The 21279-nt window shown below is 38.3% G+C and overlaps 1 protein-coding gene across 2 annotated transcripts in view; it reads right to left on the reverse strand.

Moving 5' to 3' along the window:
• Window positions 1-21279, reverse strand: part of IL1RAP (interleukin 1 receptor accessory protein) — a 130778-nt gene that overhangs the window by 80218 nt on the left and 29281 nt on the right. For both annotated transcript variants that reach the window (XM_058556116.1, XM_058556117.1), the window contains exon 2: window positions 5653-5717. In XM_058556116.1, coding sequence (XP_058412099.1) covers window positions 5653-5716 — 64 coding nt within the window. In that variant the 5' untranslated portion in view covers window position 5717. The remainder of the gene's footprint in view (window positions 1-5652; window positions 5718-21279) is intronic.

The raw sequence follows: 21279 nt of genomic DNA on the forward strand, positions 1-21279 counted from the left end.
TTCCCTGCAAAAATACTGGCTTCTCTTAACTAACACACCCATGTGGAGGAAGAATCAGGTCATTTTTCTATATATAGGATTATCAGTGTGATACAAGAAGCTGTTCTGGAGAGTTTATATTAGCAAAGTCAGCATCAGGCCAATAAATTGTGGTACTCAAAATCTCTTTTCAACACCCACCTTTTGAAAGTATAAGTAACTTAAAAATAAACATCAGTGTGTTTCAAAACACAAATGCAGCTGAAAAAAAGAAAAAAGAGTGAAGATACCCGCTCCTAAGAGGCAGTATTTAAAGAACAACAGGGTGAAATGTTATAATTCTAATGACCTTTAGGTCTAAGAATAAAATGAAACTGTATTCTTCAGACATTCTCCAAATGTTTGGACTAAATTGCATAGAAATAAAGCGTGTTCAGGATGACCAGCCATGAGCAAAAGAGACAGGACTGAATGTCACAAGCACATCCAAGTATGGAGTTTTTCAAAAAGGACATTCCAATAATATGAGGCCACGAGGGCTGGCAACAAATTGAATTCCTACCAAAAGCTAAAAGAACTATCACATAGCATTAAAAATATTATATGCCCTTGCAGAAGTGAATGAGAGAATTAAAAGAAAAGAACAAGCCAACTATATCTAAAATATATTAAACACACATATTCTCTTTACCTGCAGGGATTCCTATCTTTACAATCTGTTCCCAACCTACCTTTCCAGTTTGGCTTCTAAATGCCTTCACACTATCCCTTCAGTTGCACTGCACTATTCTGTTCCCAAATAGGAGATGTATTTTCTCCTTCAAAAGAGCAGTTGTTCTTTGATTGAGAAGTCTTCCCCAATACCTCCCTAGAAGACTAGTAACTTTCTCTACCCTCTCATGGCATTCTGTTTGGTATTCATTTGCTCTTCTTTCTCCCAGACTTTAGTGTAAGATGCTCACAATAAGAACTTTTCCTTATTTACCCTGGATTCTATAATATGAAATTTTATAAACAAATGATCTTTATAATGAAGTGAAATCATTGCAAGATAAACACTTGTCATTAAAAATTCCTTAATTAAATAATAGGAAGAGAGTACAATGTATATGTCCATGATATATAATAATGCCTATAATACTCTTTAATAAAAAAGTAAGAAGGGAGAATTGGTTGGGGCTTTGCTGTGGTTGGTTGGTTGGTTGGTTAGTCAGTATGGTTTATAGCCAAAGATACAGTGACATTGAGTGATTAAATGACTTCTTTAATATTGTTAAACATCTCACAAAGGAAAACAGTCAGAACTTAAGCCAATGATTCTTGATTCCTGGTAAACCACAGTATTTTTACCAATTTATTTTGCATAGTGTAATTTACTCTCAATAAGCCAAAAGATTATTTCCACCTTCTGCAAATTTCTTAAAAATAATGGAAAAGAAATCAGGGATCTTACCTCCATTAGCAGAACCAAGTCCTAAAGGAAGGCAGTGTGGCATAAAGGAAAGAGCTCTGCTTTGGGAGTCAAGGCAGCCTTCAAAATCCAGCTCTATCAGGCATGTTACCATGAGCACTGTTAACTTTTAGGCCATCTCCCTGGCTCTTCATTTCCTAAACTATAAAATGGGTGTAAGAAACTCCTGCACGCCCCCGCCAGTGTTTTCTGTGAAGTTAATGATAGTGTGTGTGAAATTTAGCCTTGCACCTGGCACACAGTCAACTCTTTGTTGACTTTGAAATAAAAAGCTATATTCAAAGATCTCTGTATATGTGTATGAGTCTGTGTGCATTTTGGGAACGCATTGTTATCATTTTTTATGTGGTCTGTGTAGCGAATAATTTTTATATGGCAATATTGTTTAAATCTGCCATATTATATGTGGTGCCATTCTCTCTATCTCCCCAACTTGAAATCACAAGTTCCAAATATTTATTTCTACTCTAAAGGCAGCTTTAACAGTTCAACTTTCTAATATGCTGCCAATGCAACACACCAAAAGAGAAACATGTGATGAGTGGAAGTTTGCTTTTGGAATTCTTGCAAATGAGAGCTTCTTTGAGTTTAGTATTGGACGTGTTTAATACTATAACAAGAAAAAACGGCAATATTGAATTTTATGCTTATATTACAGTGATTTTCCTCCTGAATAAAACGTCTCGGGAGAGGAGGAAGTAAAGATACTCCTTATCTAGAAAGCACAGAAACCTATTACTGAGTGGTTCTTTAACAGTTAGCAAAACATGTGACCCCTTGGATCTTAATCTTCTTTCTAAATTGTTTATATGCTAGTAGAGTCCAAGGGGAGTATATTTAGTAAAAATAACATGGATCTTGGGAACTGCAGAACTAATTGAAGTCACAGTTATGTTAAGTATTAGCCATGTGACTTTGGGTGATTCACTTAACCACTTTGATCCTAATTTTTTAACTCAAAAAAGGGAGCTACAACAGTCTGATTACTCCATGGTTTGGGTGTGAGAACCAAATGACATTGAAAATGTAAAATGCAAAATGCTTTTTCAGGAAAAGGAGTTTTACTAATACCAGTATAACTACCACCTTATAATTATATTACCACTATTATAATTACCCAAGCTTTAATTCCTTAAAAGAAAGTAAATGCTGGTTTTCGATTATTTGCTTTTATCACCACCTGAGATGAAAATGTTGCTCCCATATTCCTGAGCGAATGAGGAAATCACAGTACAACTACCAAAAAGACTATGTTCCGAAGTCAGAATTGTGTGCCTTGAAGTCCACTTCACTGCACTTGAAACACACTGCATGGAACTAAAACCCTTATGTTGTTATGGTTCCTTTTTTAAATTGGGGGCTTTCCTTAAGAGAAGGGTCCACGTGGAAGGGCCCAGAACAAGACAAAATTCTTACTAATATCATATGCATGTATGGTGCTTTAGGGTTTTCAGGTGATTTCTCCTTTGTTCCTCACATTGATCTTGATTCCATTAAGATGAGTACCTGATGCACAGGAAGAGCCTCATGAAAGACCAACAAGTCTGCCGCCATCTACAGCGCTGTAAGAGGCAGTACCTTCGTGCACAAGAGGATGTGCAAGGATTCCTTTTCTCCCCTCGTAGTCCAAAGCCAGTTGCCTCTTTTATTTTTGTCAACAATGCTTCCTTTTTGTTTCTCTCCCTCCAACTAGGAAGTGCATCACTGACACAGACACAATACACCTTTTCATAGGCAAGGCAAATGAATATGTGCCAGATGGGCTGAGGGGATTACAACATGTTTCCTGCTCCCATGGTGACTCAATGGGGCTGGTATGAGAACTCATCTTATTCAAGAAGTCAACTTCCTAGGCAGAATTATGAGTCACAGTTCCTGGGTAGAAAGCTCACTTTCTAACAGCATTTGGGGTAGGGTGGGGGGGGTCCTTGGATGGATTACAGTAAAGGTCATTCAGAAAAGCAACACTGCCAGGACTGCTGGGGAGGCACCAGGATCCACTAGCTTCTGAGACTTCACTGATCTCTCCACAAGAGTAACTCGGTCACCTCTCTCTTTTCCTTCAAGGTGAGGACCACATGGATGAATTACCTGGATGAATCCCAACAAGTTCTATTACAAAACTGTCCATTTGGGCAAAAAGGGATGTGAAGGGACATTTTTTCATCCATTTAACATATAGATATCGAGTGCCTAATATGTGTCTATGTGTCAATCATTCTTCCAAGTGTTTAAGTAACAAACAAAAAGGACAAGTCTCTGTCCTCAGGGAGCTTAAAAGCAGAGAAATAGGGAGACAAAGAAAGAAAGGAGAGAGGACAGGGAATTGAGGGAGGAAAAAGAGAAAGGAGAAGGAGAAGGAGTGGGAGGAGAAGAAAAGGAGGAGGAGAGAAGAGAAAGAGTCAATATGTCAAGAAATGATGAGTGTTAGGAAGAAAGCTAAGGCAGGATAGAGGAATAGAGAGTGACTGGCAGGGCTATTTTAGTTAAGATGGTTAAGGAAGACCTCTAGAAGCAGATAATATTCAAGCATAGAACTAAATCAAATAAGAACCAATTATAATCAGGGGTTATATTCAACATGTTTAAAAGTCAGGACATCACAGCACTGACCAGTCAAATGAGACACTCAATCAGGTAGGACAGATGCTGGTCTAAACAGCCAGTAGAGCTGTAAACTAGTGTATCCCAGCTGACTATCAGCCCTGGTTATGATACATGCTTTCCTTTGTGAAGCCCCCAAGGGCCAACAATGTTGGAAGTCATCCCTACTTCTCTCAGCTTTGAGCTATACTCTGCCCTAGTTATATGCCTGCTTTCATGCTATTTTTGTCTTCCAATAAAATGCTTTAAGTGGCATAGGAAAACTAAAACACACCCAGAAAAGATAATCAGGATGGTAAGGGCTCAAATCCATGCCACATGAAGAACAGCTGAAGAAATCTACTGGACAAAACTGTCAAGGTTATACGATCACTACTTTAACATTTCTGGAGGTCTCTCACATAGAAGAGGAATTAAAGCAATGGCATTCAAAGTACTGTCCATGGTCTTCAGGAGATTATACATGGGAAGCTTTTTCTTTTTTTTTTTTGTGAGGAGATCAGCCCTGTGCTAACATCTGCTAATCCTCCTCTTTTTTTGCTGAGGAAGACTGGCCCTGGGCTAACATCCGTGCCCATCTTCCTCCACTTTATATATGGGACACTGCCACAGCATGGCTTGCCAAGCAGTGCATCGGTGCGCGCCCTGGATCCAAACCGGTGAACCCCAGGCTCCTGCAGCGGAGTGCGTGCACTTAACCACTTGCACCACTGGGCCAGCCCCCATGGGAAGCTTTTTTAAAAGAAGATATCTAGGTTTCCTGAATTGAAATTAGGGAACCATTGGACTAGGTATATTCTATTTAAATCAAGCAGCTGAACCAAAGAAATTTATGGTATGACAGAGATAAATTTCAGTTATATATTCTAAAAGTTTCTAAGAATTTGATCAGTGCAAAGACATAATGGGCTGCACTAGATGATCATTTGTTAGAGTTACCATCAAATGGTTCTGAGCAGTAATTCTGGAGATGAGAGGAGACCTGAAAAGATGAACTTTCAAGTCCCTTGTAACTCTGATTTCATATGATCCAGGTCCATGATGACTGAGTTCAGTTATTCAAACTTAGTAAAGGCTTTGGCTGGCTCCTCTTATGAAGCAACATCCAAAGAAAGAATGAGCCTAATGACAGGTCCTTTCTTTCCTAGATAGAGGCAGCATGACAGAAACCCATCATTATTTATTTTTTCTTATAAGGTCTCAATGGATTGTTACCACTGAGGCCTTTTGCACTACTGGCTCAAGTTTGGAAAACAGAGTCATTCTACCATCATTACCATTTCTTTTCCCATAGGACCCTAGTTAAGGGAAAAGAGCAGGACTCTAATTGGCTTAGATGTGAAGGTGATGGAAAATTCTTATATTTATATACACCATACCATTGTCCCAAGTGTACTGTGTCCCATGCAGACCAGGGATGTCAGTGGTTCCTTCCATCACCAAAATTCTATGATTCTCTCATATCTACGATTCTGCGCTACCACAGAAGACTGGAAATAAACAACATAATGTTCTCTTAACTCATTTTGAGAAAGAGTCGATACATTACCCTATGCATGACTTGCATTTCAATAGACTGTCAAAAGCCATTCACTTACCTGAGGCATGACTTTGTAGGATTCCATAAAAGTAGAGGCTCATTACACACCACAGAAGTCCCATCCTGTCAACATAAATACAAAGGTAAGGGAGAGTACTTATTACTCTCAGGTCCTTAACTAATAATTAGTGCATATGCATGCTGACTATAGACTAGGAACTGTTCTAAGAGTTTTACAATATTAATAAATTTAATTGCCAGAACTAACTAATAAGATAAGCCTTTTTTTCTAACACCCATATTATAGAGAAGTAAACTGAGACAAGTGTAAATAACATAACCCAGCTCCTTTGGCTAGAAAGTGGTAGAGTAATGATCAAACTCCAGCAGTCTGGCTCCAAAACTGTCTCTTAATCACTGAACTGTAACTGTCTGCTTAAAAACCCTCTGGATTTTTTTTTTTTTTTTTACCAGGAGTCACATTTCTGGCAGATGAATTTGATCTTCTTATGCTTCTCTTCATTCCCTTACTCTATGACCGACTGGAAATATTTTATGATCCAGGCACTTTTTCTTCTTAGTGACGAATAGAAAGTCTAGAAATTCTGGATTCAGACTTGGTCTGCAGTCCCCCACACTCTGAATTTATACCAAGAGGAAATATATACACTTCATGCCCTGCTGTGCCTGCTCTCCTCTTCTCACCAGAAGAGACAAATGATGAGGCTGGAGTCCAATTTCTATGATCTTTAGCCTTTCTGTTGATAACCAGCTGAGACAGCCAGCTAGCAAGAACCACGCCCTTACATTTGGTTGTGTGATCTTAAATACAGAAGGCCTGGAGATTTAACAACTCTGTGAAATATTTCTTTCCCTACTACCCTCAACATATCTGGCCCCTGATAAAACCTCTGTAGGGTTACAAATAGGGAAACCTGGCTATTACTGAGAAATTCCATATTCAAGACTTCTGCTTTCTGTTTTGAACATAATAGTCATATAAGGGTGCTTACAGAGGTCTTGGTCATTTGTCCAGATCATATTTCTAGTAAGTGAGATGAGATTTATACCCACGTCTGGCTAATTACAAGTGTATTATCCCAAACATTAGCCTATGCCACAAGTTTCACAACCACAGGGACACAGCAGTCTAAAAAGGTCAAGGATGTATTTGATGAACAGGGTGATTATAAAACAGCATTTAAAATGGGAGACTTTTAAGAGTGCCACACTGAAACAAAAGGTATAAACTAGTACCATCTGAGGAATCCAGAATGTGTGGTCACTTTAAAGGACAATGCAAGTTTCTAGTGCCTGTTACCTCTCTTGACCACATATCACCAAAAATCTCTAGTACATATTGTACTTCCTTCTTTAGCATGATTGTACACAAACCACAAGTGAGTTTATTATATCTTAAACATCCATTTTATCTCAGATTAAATGTCTCTTACGACTACCACTCCCTTCCAATTCCTATGCCATTACCTTAAGGAACTCTTCTCTCCTTCAGTCATTCATTTATTCAATAAAACATGTATTGAGCACTTTCTGTTTACAAGTCACTATGATATAATTGCAGGGGCCTCTGGAGAGCAAGATGTAGGGCTTCCTCTAAAGGCAATTCTCCCCAGTAGAGGAGATAAACCACATGCAAATCACTTCAACATCATCAGCTATGAACAATCACACACAGAGGTACTATAGGATATGCAAAGATTTATCAGATAAAAAGTTCTAGCACTAGGCAGAGTCTAGCCGAGACTTAAAACGTGTACAAAAAATAAACCCTACAATACAAAGAAAACAGTGATAAAAAGAGTCGGAGAGGAACAGATAAATGTTATTGAAGATTAGCAAAAGAAAGAAATTACTCTAGCCAAGGCAATCAAAGAAGACTAAACACAAAAGGTAGAGTTTAACTGAACAAGAACTGGTCTGTAAATTTAGAATTGAGGCAGAAGGAAAGTGCGAGCCAAAGAAACTCAGTGGAAAATAATGCTCAAAGATAGGGAAAGCATGAAACATACATAGGAAATAGTCTATAAATAATTCAGTTTGGCTCAAGCACAGGATATTAGGAAAAGAAGTATTAGGAAAAGAACTATAGGAGATTTTGTTGGAAAGTATGGAGTATTAGGATGAGAATATGTCAAGGCCTCGAACAGAAGGCTAAGGACTTGGGGTTTAATTTAAACAGTAAATAGAGAAGCACTGAAGGTTTCTGATTGGAGGACTGATGTGATCATCACGTTGTGCCTTATGGAGACCATTCTTCCAGGCATGTATTGGATGGATTGCCACTAAATTCTGTCTTGAAATCATTTTGGCTCCAGAGTCTGTCATCACAATAATTGTTATCCTCCTAGCTTTGTGCCATCTCTAAACTTGATCAGAATGCCACCTATGTCCACAGCCAAGTCATTAATAAAAGTAATTAATAATTCTGCATTAACCCTTGTCCATGGAGAACAACTAGATATTTCACTGCAGATTCAGGGCGCAGTAATTTCAGCCCCAAACGTTCAGCTAAGCTGAAGCACTCTAGCCTCCCAAATTGCTTTTGGCTATTAAAAAAAAAAAAGCAAAAATCTCACACCTCTAGATTTTCCCAGTTTGCCTGTTTATAAGCTGCTGCTGCTGCTGAATTCCTAAAGCAACACTTAGAAGACGTTCTAATTAGTGTGATTGAGGGCCTTAATTGATATTCCCATGAGTAACTGGATTATGCAGGAGGCAGCAGAGTCAGGTCACTTAGGTAAAGCTAATCTAAAGATAACCTGTGTGCAAACACAAATCTAGGGTCAGTCCTGCCTGTGATGAGATAGAATAAAGCAGACTAAAAAGAAAACGTGATCATGCAGGCTGATTTTCAACAGACTAAAGGTCCAAGGTTAGTGGGAGGAGACTGGCTGGTCTACAATCTCTCGGAGAACACTGGTTGGTTCACTTAATTCCGTCTTGCAATCTGCCTCAGAATTTTATTATTGTGACTAGTAACACACTTTTGGTTCTTGTTTTTTTGGGGGAGACGGCACTGGGTATTTTCAAAGATGGAGACACTCAAAGGAACCTGCCTGATAATGCGTGGTTTCTCTTGGTCTGATTACAACCTAGCGTTAAATTATTGTGATGGGGTTTATGGGACTCTGCTCTTGCTTCAGATGATTGGAACCTACATATAATAAATTCCCAGTCAGCCTTTCAGCATTATCTGTTTTACTTACTATATGACCATTTCCATACTTCCCCTCTTAGGTATTGGTACTTCTCTCATATTTAATCTAATGGTTTCCCAGTATAACAATTTGGATGCTCATATCATCTAGCAAGAAGTTTCAAATATGGACTTAGTTCTACGTAATCAGCAAAAACGTTAATGGTGATTGTTAATATGTGCTTAACATCTACCCCTGCATATGGATCCTTCCATTGTCTGTATTCTCTAGGCTTAATAAGCTTCAGGATCTCCTCACCTCTGAGCCAGCCCTGACTACTGGATTCTCTCAGTGGGCCAGCGGGTAACAGGCTGAAACTAGATTTGCTGCTCCAAGGCTGGCGTTATATCTGAATCATCATTGGCTCAGCCTTCCTTCTCCACAGCAGCATTTCATCAGGCCACAGGACTGGATTTCTCCTTCCATTTCCTGATTCCACATACAGCTCCATACCCAAATCACAGCCACGCTTTGAAGCCCACCATCCTGGTTGGGGCTTGGACTTTCAACCTGGTGCTTATCAGCACTCTTTAGCAGGAGCCTGCATTTTGTCCCCTGTAAGGTTTTGCTCCAAATTGGATAATCCTCCGGTAACCATGAAGCTGCTATCACCTGCTTCATTCCTGGTTGAAAGATGCTCTTTGCTACGACCTACCCACTGAAGACTTGGCCATTAATGGCAAGGCACAAACCCCAGATGATCATCTCTGTGCAGGGTCAGGCTTGCAGCCAAATCACTTCCTTGAGTCCTAATCCCATCCAGATCCTTCCTTTTCCCTTTTCTAACTTACTGATAAAGTTTGAGCAAGTCTCATATCTATGCCCACCTAAGATATGACAAACAAGCCTTTGAAGGACATAGGACAAGTTATTAATTATCCCATTTTACAGAAAAGGAGAGAGCATTTATTAAGAAATCAGTTATTTTCACCATCAATATTTTAGCTAATTTATAGTTTTTTGAACCATAAGAGGATACTTATGTGGAATATTTCAGAATCTAATATTTATCAGTTAACAAAAGTTTCAGCTAAGTTGACACAGAAGCCTCTGATTCTGGGTAAAATGAAATAAGCATACTCTACTCTGTCTTTCCCAATGAGTGCAGCTATAAACCTCAGCAGAATGCATGAAGCAACTATTTGAAGATTCTAAAAAGTAAATAATAGAATATTCTTTCCGAGTACACATAGGATATTCACCAAGATAGGCTGTATCCTGCACCATAAATCAAACCTTAGCAAATTTAAAATAATTGAAAGTATATCCTCTAATCATAGAATTAAACTAGAAATCAATGAAATAAAAATATCAGGAAAATCTCCAACACACAGAAACTAAGGAATGTAATTCCACATAATCCATGGATCAAAGAGGAAGTCTCAAGGGAAGTTAGAAAATATTTTGAAGTGAACAAAAATGAAAATACAACATACCAAAATGTGTGGGATGCAGTTAAAGCAGTGCTTAGAGGATAATTTGCAGCATTAAAGGCTTACATTAGAAGAGAAGAAAGATCTCAAGACAATAATCTAATCTTTTACCTTAAGAATCTAGAAAAAGAAAGGAAAAATAAACCAAGCAAGCAAAATGAAGGAAACAATGAAGAGTAGAGATCAAAGAATTTTAAAACAGAAAAGAAAAATGTATAGGAAAAAATAATGAAACCAAATTTGGTTCTTTGAAAAGAACAATAAAATTGCTAAACCTCTAGCCAGGTGAACCAAGAAGGAAACAACACACAAATCACTAATATCAGAAATAAAAGAAGGTACATCACTACTGATCACACAGGCATTAAAATGGTAATAAGGCAATATTAAAAACTCTGGGCACATAAATTCCACAATTTAGATGAAATCGACCAATATCTTGAAAACAAAACTACCAAAGCTCACCCAAAATGAAATGGACAATCTGAATAGTTCTGTAATGACTAAAAGAAATTGAATTTGTAGTTAGAATCTTTCCAAAAAAGAAATTTCCAAGCTCTAGATGGTTTCACTGGTGAATCCTATCAAACATTTAAAGAATAAATAACATCAATTCTATATAATCTCTTCCAGAAAATAGAAGAGAAGAAAACAGTTAGCAATTCATTTTATGAGGCAACATTGATTCTAAAACCCGCCACAGACAGCACAAGAAAATAACTCTATAGATGTCTCACAAGCAAGCAGAGTTTATCCCAGGAACACAAGACTGGTTTCAGCATTTGAAAAGTCTGAAGAAGAAGAACCACATAATCATATCAAGTGATGCAGGAAGAGCATCTGACAGAATTCATCATCTATTCATGATAAAAATTCTCAGCAAACTAAGAACAGAAAGGAACTTTCTCAAACCGATAAAAAGCATCTACTAAAAAACTACAGCTAACATCACATCTAATGTTGAAAGACTGAATGCTTTTTCACTAAAATCAGGAGAAAAGCAAGGATGTTCATTTTTAGTACTACTCAACAGCAGACTGGAAGTTCTAACGGGTGCCATAAGGCTATTCACAGATGACATAATTTCCAACATAGAAAATCCTATGGAATCTATTAAAAAAATAGAACTAAATAAGTAAGGTCAACACATAAAAATTAAACATAATACTATATACTAGCAATGAACGATGGGAAACAAATTTTTTTTAAAAGACTGGTTACAATAACTAAAAAAAAAATGAAATGCTTAGCTAAAAGTGTAACCAAACATATACAAAATCTATATGCTGAAATGTACAAAATACTGATAAAAGAAATCAAAGACCTAAATAAATGGAAATGCATGGTTGGCAGGATGCCCCCACGCCCTAAATCTCTGGAACCTGTTATGTTACCTTACTTAGCAAAACGAATTTTACAAATATGATTAAGATTAAAGACTTTAAAATAGGGAGATTATACTGGATATTCAGATGGGCCCAATCTAATAATACGAGACCTTAAAAACAGAGAACTTTGCCTGGTTAAAGTCAGAGAGATGCAGCAGAAGGATAAACCAGAGAAATCTGAAGCAAGAAAAGAACTCAATAGGCCTTTGATATTTAAAGATAAATGTAGCAACATGTCAAGAAATGCAGGCGACCTTAGAGAGCTGAGAGAGACTTCCAGCTGACAGCCAGCAAGGAAGTAAGAACCTCAGGCCCACAACCACAGGAAGTCAAATTCTGCCAACAACCTTGGAAGTGTATTTTTCCCTAGAGCCTCCAGAAAGGAACACAGCCTTGCTGACACTTTGATTTTAGCCTTGTAAGACCCTAAAAAGAGAACCAGCTAAGCCACACTGAACCTGGACTTCTGACTCACAGAAACTGTGATATAATAAATGAATGTTGTTTTAAGCCACTGAGTTTCTGGTAATTTATTACAGTGGTAATAGAAAATAATACAAGAGACATATAACATTCATGGATTGAAAAATTCCACATAGAAAAGATGTCAATCTCCCCCAAATTAATTGACAAATTTAATGAAATTCTAATCACAAATCCAAGATTTGTTTATAAATATAGACCAGCTGATTCTAAAATTTACATGGAAAGAGAAATGCCTTAAACACTGAAAACTGTTTTGAAAAAGAAGAATAAAGTTGTAGGAATCACACTACAAACAACCCAATTTTAAAATGTCAAAAGTCTTAAAGAGTCACGACCAAAAAGGATATTCAGAAGGCAAATCAACACATGAAAAGATGTTCAACATCATTAGCCATGAGGGAAATAAAAATTAAAACCACAAAATTAGATACTACTACACAGCTTTCAGAATAACTAAAGTAAGAAACACTGACAAGACCAAATACTGAATAGAATACAGAGCAACTGGAACTCTCCTACTACTGGGACTACAAAACAGCACAGCCTCTCTGCAAAACAATTTGGCAGTTTCTTATAAAGTTAAGCATACACTTACAATTGGATCTAGCAATCCCACTCCTAGGTATTTACCCAAGAGCAATGGAAACTTATGCTCACACAAAAACCTGTACATGAATAGCAGCTCTATTATTAATTGCCAAAAACTAGAACCAACTCAAATGTCCTTCAACAGACAAATAGATAAACAAACTCTGGTACCTCCAAAAAACAGACCACTTTTTGTCAATACAAAACAATGAGCTGTTGATAAACACAATTTGGATGAATCTCAAAGGCATTACACTAAGTGAAAAGAGCCAGTCTCGATAGGTTACCGGCTGTCCAATTCTATACAAATGACAATCCCCAAAAGACAAAACTAGAGTGACAGAGAACAGAGCAGGGACTGAGGTAGTAGGAGGATACAACTGTAAAGGGAAAGCACAAGAGGGTCATTTGGGAGGCAGAACAGTTCTGTATCCTGATTGGGGCAGTGATTAAATGAGTCTATACATGAGTTCTTATTCAAAGAGCTGTACTTCAGAAAAAGTCAATTTTATTGTATGTTAATTAGCAATATATTTTTTAAGTGGCATTATTTTTCTTTTTTAAATTCAGTACATGTGTGTGGTGATGGGTTGTAATTAGTATTTTGGTGGTGAACACGATGTAATCTATGCAGAAATAGAAGTACAATGATGTACACCTGAAATTTTTACAATGTTATACACCAATGTTATTGCAATAAACAAAAAATTAAAAAAAAAAAAGTGAACAAAAAAGAAAAAAAAAAAGCTCCACAAATGATTTGTGAACGCTTTTAGACAGTTTAAATAAATGAAAGCTGTTTTAACCTAAATATGGTTTCTATTTTCAACATTCACTTTGAAAATAACACAGTCCTGTCGTTAAGTATGGAATGTTCCAGAAAAGTCTAGCAGTAGAGGCACATAGAGAGATCAATGAACTGTCCCAACTTTCAGCACGTCAAGCCAGTGTTGGTAACCTCGATACAACAGCAGAGTCAAAGTTCACACCAGAAAACATCAGCACACTCCTCTTAGATATTGCCTTCCCCTTTCTCACTAAATAGCTTCAAAGTGTTTGGAACTCTGAGAGGTCATATATAACATAATATACCACCTGCCATCTTTAGGAGCTTGGAATAGAATGTGAGCAGATTGATTTCCTTTTGTTCTTTAATATTTTGAATAACAACATGCTCTGTGGGGTGAGGGAAGAAATATCATCATTAAGACTCATCCTTCACAAGAAAGAACTAGAACTAGGTTTTCAGTGGGATAAAGGTGAAAGAGAACCTTAAAAAGAGCACTGAACTTGCAGTTCTAAGTTTGACTGTTTGATCTTGGACAGCCTGAGAGAAGAAGAGAGGAATATTCACAGCAACCACTTAGAGCCATAACCTGGTCACTGTCTCGATGACTAATTTAAGACTGACACGCAAAGCATCCATGGACACCTCTTAAGGAGGGCGAGAAGAGTGTTCCATTGTACCCTTTCCCTAGTGGGTGGACAATCTGATGACTAGGTATTCTGTACTTAGAGATACTGAGGTGGGAGTTTTGCATGGGGGTGACAGAAACTAATAGCTACCTCATCGCTTTGTTGGGAAGACTGTACTTGATAATTCCTGTAGAGTGATTAGCACTGTCCAGGAACATAAATAGCTCTCAGAAGGTGCTGGTTATCATCAGCTCTTATTAAATGAGATAAAATATGTGAAACACTTGAGAAACTGTGGAATAGCAGACAAATGTGAGCTACCATTAACATCATTTACAAAGAAGAGCCCAAGTGACTTGGTTCAAGTTGACCATTGACCACTGGGCAAAACTTGCCATGTCCTACTCTCTGTGTGTACTAGGTCCAAGTTTAGTGCTTGGTTCCTCAAATATTTCAGAGAAGACAGTTGCGGTTATAAGTCCAGCCTCTGTAACTTACAGAAAAGCCAAGATTGTTACAATACGCTCTATGATGAATCCTGAACTTGGAGACAACGTGGTCCAGGATTCTCTAGTCCTGGGACCCCTCATTTTTAATGGACATAAAAACCTCTGCCCTGACTATCCCATAGCGCGGTTGTAGAAGATCAAATGATGTCACATGTGGAAGGAAACTTTTAATTATAAAGTGCTATGCTAACATTAAAGTGTTATGACATTCTTTTTTATTACGAAATAAGGTGGACTATTTTGTTTTGTTTTCTTTAAATTTGAAAGAATCCAAAAGGGTGGAGATCTTAAAGTCAAAAAGAAAACATGTCATAAATTGCTTAATTCAAATCAGAACCTGGATTATCTCTGGTGATATTGGCAGGGAGGGGCAAGAGTGAGGCTTCTAAGGTGGGGTAATGTTCTTTTCTTAATCAGGTGATGTTTACGTGATGATGCATTTGTAAAAATTCATCAGTTTGTACACAATATTTATGTACTCTACTGTTAATATGTTATACTTCTGTAAATTATGGAAAAACTTGTGCTTGATTGAAGTTAAGGGTGGTTTAAAACAACAAGGAGAGGTTAGAGAAAGGAACAGGATAACACTGTAACCTTTTAAATCAAGAAAGCAGCTTTAAATCCAAATAGAATGTGACAGGGAGTCACCTCAGGGAGCTTCAAGGATGGAAGAAGAATATTTATAATAAATGCACCTACCATTCCTTCTAATTCACTCAACGCATATTTATCAAGCTCTAGACACAGTCTGAGGGAGAAGGAGGGAAGGAAAATGCCCCTGTCCTCGTGGAGCTTGCAGTCCTGAGGCATATAAACACCCAGAGCACAGTGCTGCAGCAGAGCATTCCACAGTGTGGAAGAGTATAGAGGAGGGAGCAGCTCGCTGGGGAAACGTGATGTCGTTTGAAGTTCAAGTAGGGAATTAGGTGAAATTATAACCACTACAGACACAAAACATTCACATCATCTTATGGACTAAGATCATCACCTCCAGGTTAGAAAATTCATTACTTTTCCCAGCATAGAAAAGCTTCTGAGTCATCTGAGGTTTTCTCCTCTTAAATTTCATATAACTACATTGCCACTAATAACCTTTCTAATTCCAAGGGTTGGTGTGAATATCACGGTCCTGTCTATGAGGCTCTCAAGAGAAAGGCATCTTCTACACACAGTTAGAAAGGCCACGAGTAACAAAACTGTGGCCAAGTTTTCATAGATTTCTCCATAAAGACTGTACGCACCAGCTTCTGAGCCTACAGAATTGAATTTGGCTCAAATCAAGAAGTATTTATTGAGCCCCTATTTCATACACTTTAATAGAAACTGTGCAATATACAGAAATAAACACACAGTTCTTAGAATCACGGATCTCACAGTTTGGGAGCAAAGTCAAACTTAAAAACACACAATAAAAACACCGAAAAAAAAAGTAGCAAAAAGAACAAATAAACAGTCAAGAACAATACAATCGCACCAAAATGCAGGATGAAAACTATCAGAGCCCATAGTGAGCATTCTGCCAAAGGACTATTCGGTCAACTGATTTTGAAAAGTAACGTCACATATCTCTTTCTTGGAGAGTCACAATACGTGTTAGCATTTTAAAGCCTTGGGTAATCTACCAAGTAAATGGTGGTTGACTTGTTTTAACACAGCATTTACCAAAGTTATTTAACCATGAACCCCTTTTGAATGCATTATACCTCTTAGGGTTCCTTCAGAAAGACTGATAATAGAGAGTGAAAGCTCTAATTAGGGAAAGGAGAGCCCAAGCTTTAATTCCTGAATCCATAAGATGCAGATGCCCTTCAAAATCACCCAACTCCCCTTGAAACTAAACTAGCTACTAGGGAAAGGAAATGAATCCGAACTTTCCCGAAGCCTCACCTTCCCTCTGCAGACTTTCTGGGTTCTCTCTTATCTTGCTGCTGGCCAGAAGTAAACTATGCCTTTTCTAAAAACTCTAGGCAGGTATCTGTACCTCCCTTAGAGCCCTGAGAAATTTCTCTCCTGATCTCTTTTATTTAGGTTTTTCTCTTTTCATCTCCCTTTTTGGACTAGGACTCCAAGTTTGTGTCCACGGTATATAGTCCACTGCTGTTACACAATAAACACATATTAATACAGGGCAGCTGCTGAGTAGTAGAAAGAACATCTTCCTAGGACACAGTCAACCTCTGTTCTAGTTTGCTGTTGGTCACTTTTTAACTGTGTGCCCGTGGATAATTTACTTAACCCCTGTGGACCTTGGTATCTTTATCAATAACAAAGGATAACAAATATTTATTTCATAGGCTGCAATAAGGATCAAATTAGATAATATTTATGAAAAAGCTTCATGAATGGTGAAGTGTGATACAAATATGAGGGGGTGATGCTTTTATTTTACACACGTGTTCACACGCACACTAGATTCTTTAGCAAGGCTCAAGGCCATCCAGAGGATGCAGTCCCCTCCAGGGGCGAGTCTAAAGAGATGTCACTGTGAGTTCTGTGACTCTCATCAAGATCCACTGCCTAAATGTGAACTTGTCTTCAGAAATTAGACTTGAATAGATCTAAGCCATCCCTGGTCTCACAACACAGTCAGTTGTCCTGTCACAAGAGCACTTCCCCATGTCATCCTCCTGCTTCTGTCAGAAAAAAATGATTGGCTTGCTAAAGATCATTCATCATAGACTAGAGCTTCACCTGCCCTCGTGTTCAGGGACCTGAAAGCTTCAGTAGCTTCAGCTACTCAAACAGTACCCAGGGGGGCCTCATTCTCAATTACACAGAGAAACAGGACGAGTCCCAAGTCCTATTCCTGACTTGCATTATTTAGCTTATTAGTGACTTTGCTCATGCAGTTTATTGTCTTGGTGTCTCAGTTTCCACAACTAGTTTTATTAAGGAGAGTTAAAGGCAAAAGTTAAATTAGGACTTTCACAGAAGATTTACCATGTACCAGAACAATATTGTGTCAATTGTGAGAAAGCACAGGGGCTTCAGGACAGCCTCTACCTTCAGGCATTCTGCCCACTAGAGAACACTGCCCATTAGGCATCCTCCCCATCCCCATCCCCCCTTCTTTTCCCTGAAATGCAGAGATAATGTCCTAAGTCTTCATGAGAATCCACAGAAGCCAAAGCTAGAGAGCCTTAAAGAAAATATCATCTCTCTGTATCTAAAGTGTTAAAGAAAATCCCCTTATGAACTAACACTGAGGAGGTCTGTGTGAGTCTGTGTCCCTGTTGGGAAAATTCTATGGCTTCTTTCACTGATTTTTGGACACCAGGATCATCCTGACAGATGGCAATGTGCACCCACCAGTCCCATAGTCTGGGATGTGACCTCAGTCCACCAGATCACTCTGGATGGAGAGAAGAGTTGGGGGGCTCTGGCCATGGTTCTTTACATACGCATTTAACATTTGGTGACTTTATTGCAAATAAAGTAAGACCATGCATTCCCCCTTTCGTCAAAATGAGAATGAGCTGAAATTTTATAGTGCTATTATCTACTGATCCATAAACTACTGAAGACTCAAGTGACCCTAATTTCAACAAGTACACTTTATCTTCACCATATAGCTATTTAGAAAAAATCTGCCCTCACAGAGAGGTGCTCAAGCAGTGCTGAATATGAGGTTTTAAAATGCTTTGACAAGAAAATTGAGCAGGAAGGCAGAACATACACTAAAAAAAAAATATATATATATATATATATATATACACACACACATTGACAGAGTACAAGCAGAGCTTCTTGTGGCTGTACCATAAGCTTTGCAGGGGCATTTTTCCCCAATGCAAACCTAATAAACAGTAACTGTGTACCTACTATGTGAACCCTCTATGCTAATGCTAAAGGATGAAACAGATTTTAACATAACCCAGGCATGCAGAAACTCACAACCTAGTAGAGATCTCCAGTATACATGTTGCTAATTACAACCTTGTCATTAAAATCCCATTGTTTTAGTTAAATATTCCAATCCCCGGCTGTGCCACTTAATGCCTGTAGAATATTGGGTGAGTTACTTAATCTGTCTGTGCCTTGGTTCCCTCAATTGTAAAATGGGGAGGATAACATATGTTTGTTGACAGAATTATACGAGTTAACATATATAAAATGCCTAAAAGAATATTTGCTATTGTTATTTCTTTAACTGTACAAAGCAGTTTAGCTGTGTTTGCTCAGGCTATTATTAAGCATACAAATCAGTCCAAGCAACATGCTCTAAGGAAGGAATTACTTGCATTTTAATGGGGGGGAAGGGGTTGGGTCAGGGAGACTCCTTGAACGAGACGGCATTACAGCTGGACTCTGAAGACAGATAACACGTGGAAATGCAGGCATGCATAGGAGGAAGGGCATTTAGGGCAAAATTAAAATAAAATGTCTTACTTTTTACCACTGAGCATAGAACAGGAAGGCAAACTTGTGGAAAAAAATCTAATTAGATGAATGTTATCTTGCAGTTATAAAGTCCCTAAAACCATGGACTAGGAATGGTGATTAGAAATAGGAATTTTATGTGGCACATCATTTCAAGGGCATCCACTCCACGGAGCCGCTCATCATATCAATGCACGGTTACCACATTCTGCCCTAGGTAGCAGCACTAGTGATTATAGGAGTTAACAGGACATTACCCAAGCAATGGGGCCATAAAAAGCATGTCCGATTATGCCGACAACGCCAGTTCAGGAATGGAAGGCTTTCTCATTAGCACAAAAAATATTTTTAAAACACTTTGCCACTCACAAAGTTTTTTTCACATATATATATTCATTTACACCTCTGAAGACTGTCAGGAGTTTGGTATCTGATATCAATCACATTTTACAGAAAAAGTATTGATTTCCCCAAAGTTCCACAAATAATAAATGAGGAAACCAGTGTTCAAACTCAGATTTTTTTTTTTGCAGGGAAAGATTTGCTCTGAGCTAACATCTGTTGCCAATCTTCCCCTCTTTTTTGTTTTCCTCCCCAAAGCCCCAGTACATGGTTGTATATCCTAGTTGTAAGTCTTTCTAGTTCTTCCACGGGAGCCAACACCACAGCATGGCAACTGAAAGACAAGTGGTGTGGTTCTGGGACTGGGAAATGAACCCGGGCCACTGAAGCAGCGAGAGCGCCTGAACTTGAACCACTAGGCCATCAGGGCTGGCTCATCAAACTCAGATATCTTGACCCCAAATCTCATGATCTTTCTACAGTATGCTCCCTCTCTGTTCTGGTTGTCATTATTTTAAATGTTTGTGTTAGAGACATGAGGCTACAGAAACACTATTTTCTACTGGATTCTGAATGTTTACCTTCTGCCTAGCAAACAATTTCAGCATTCGTCGTGTCCTAAAGAAAATCCCATGTTGCTTCGTGCCATTGATCTGTAGCTGTCTCCAACAAAAGGACCTGAATGCCTGCGTGGCCCTGGGAATTTTAAATAAGAAGTCAATGAGAGATGCTGGTAAGTGGTTCTGTAATCGTCTAAGGGCGGATAAAACCTTGGTGGAATAATAATCATATCAATGTGCTGGCTACACGAATGATCCTGCAGTGAATTACAACAGGGTACTTCAACTCTGAAGCCTAGGGTGGCACATCTGCATAATTAATCTCACTCTGCGATAACCCCGCAGGGTCAGCAAGATCGGCATTCTGCAGCCGAAATTAATATCTTACTATTTCAGTCCCTTTGGTGTTCTTCAGATTCAGGAAAATAATATCAGATGTTGCAGCTCTGTTGACACAGAGACAGGGTTTTAAAGGGTCGCCAAGTTACAAAAAAAATCCTCACGTAAATCCTGGTAGGTAGACAGAGGATAAATTCAACACATAGTCCTAATACAGCTACTAAATTTAAGGCTGTTGATATTTTTTTAATTTTTATTCTTGGATTAACTCAGATCCTCCGAAGCCCACATACTGAGCCATGCTGTACAGTTGGGGCTTCTACAGAATAATTTTAAGAAATTACATTTTGGTATTGTGCCCCCATTTTAGAGAAACCTTAGGTTATTAATATTAGATGAAAATTAGGTTAAAAAGTTCTCTTTTTCTACAGATCTTCTCAGGGCCTTTAGAATGCTAATGCACACTGCGAAACTACATTACTTAGGAATCATTTACAGGGCTCCTCAAACTTAATTGACTTTAGGAATCCTTGTTTAAAATATCTCCAAGCATTAGGATTCTTGGCAGGGTTTAGTAATGCTGACTGAAGTTCTTTCAGAAAAAAACGGGGTTTCATCTGTATAAGGCACCAGGCCATAGACCAAGCTTGGAGAAATTCTTGTAAATTCTCTCATGGGGCATATTGGAAAAAACTCCTGGTGAGGTAAGGGTCATGAATTCTGAATTGGGGAAAAAAGTGGGAAATTCAAATCAATTTTCTAATTTACTAAGGTATCCCTGTGGCAAGCTGATGGAGAAACAACCGCATAATGACTCGCTAAAAGGAGACATAAGACATGCTGGTGGATTTAAGTATGGTAATGCTATGCTTGGCCAGTATAGCTAATTGGAGTTGATTATAATTTCACTTCTTCTAGCATTTTGGATGCTTAAAGACTGTTGCCAAATCAAAACAGAAGATATCATAGAGAAAGAGTTAGAAAAGAGGGGCGGTCGTATTTCTCCAATTATAAAAGGAGTCA

This window comes from Diceros bicornis, chromosome 15, assembly GCF_020826845.1.
Source record: "Diceros bicornis minor isolate mBicDic1 chromosome 15, mDicBic1.mat.cur, whole genome shotgun sequence".
NCBI classification, from domain to species: Eukaryota; Metazoa; Chordata; class Mammalia; order Perissodactyla; family Rhinocerotidae; genus Diceros; species Diceros bicornis.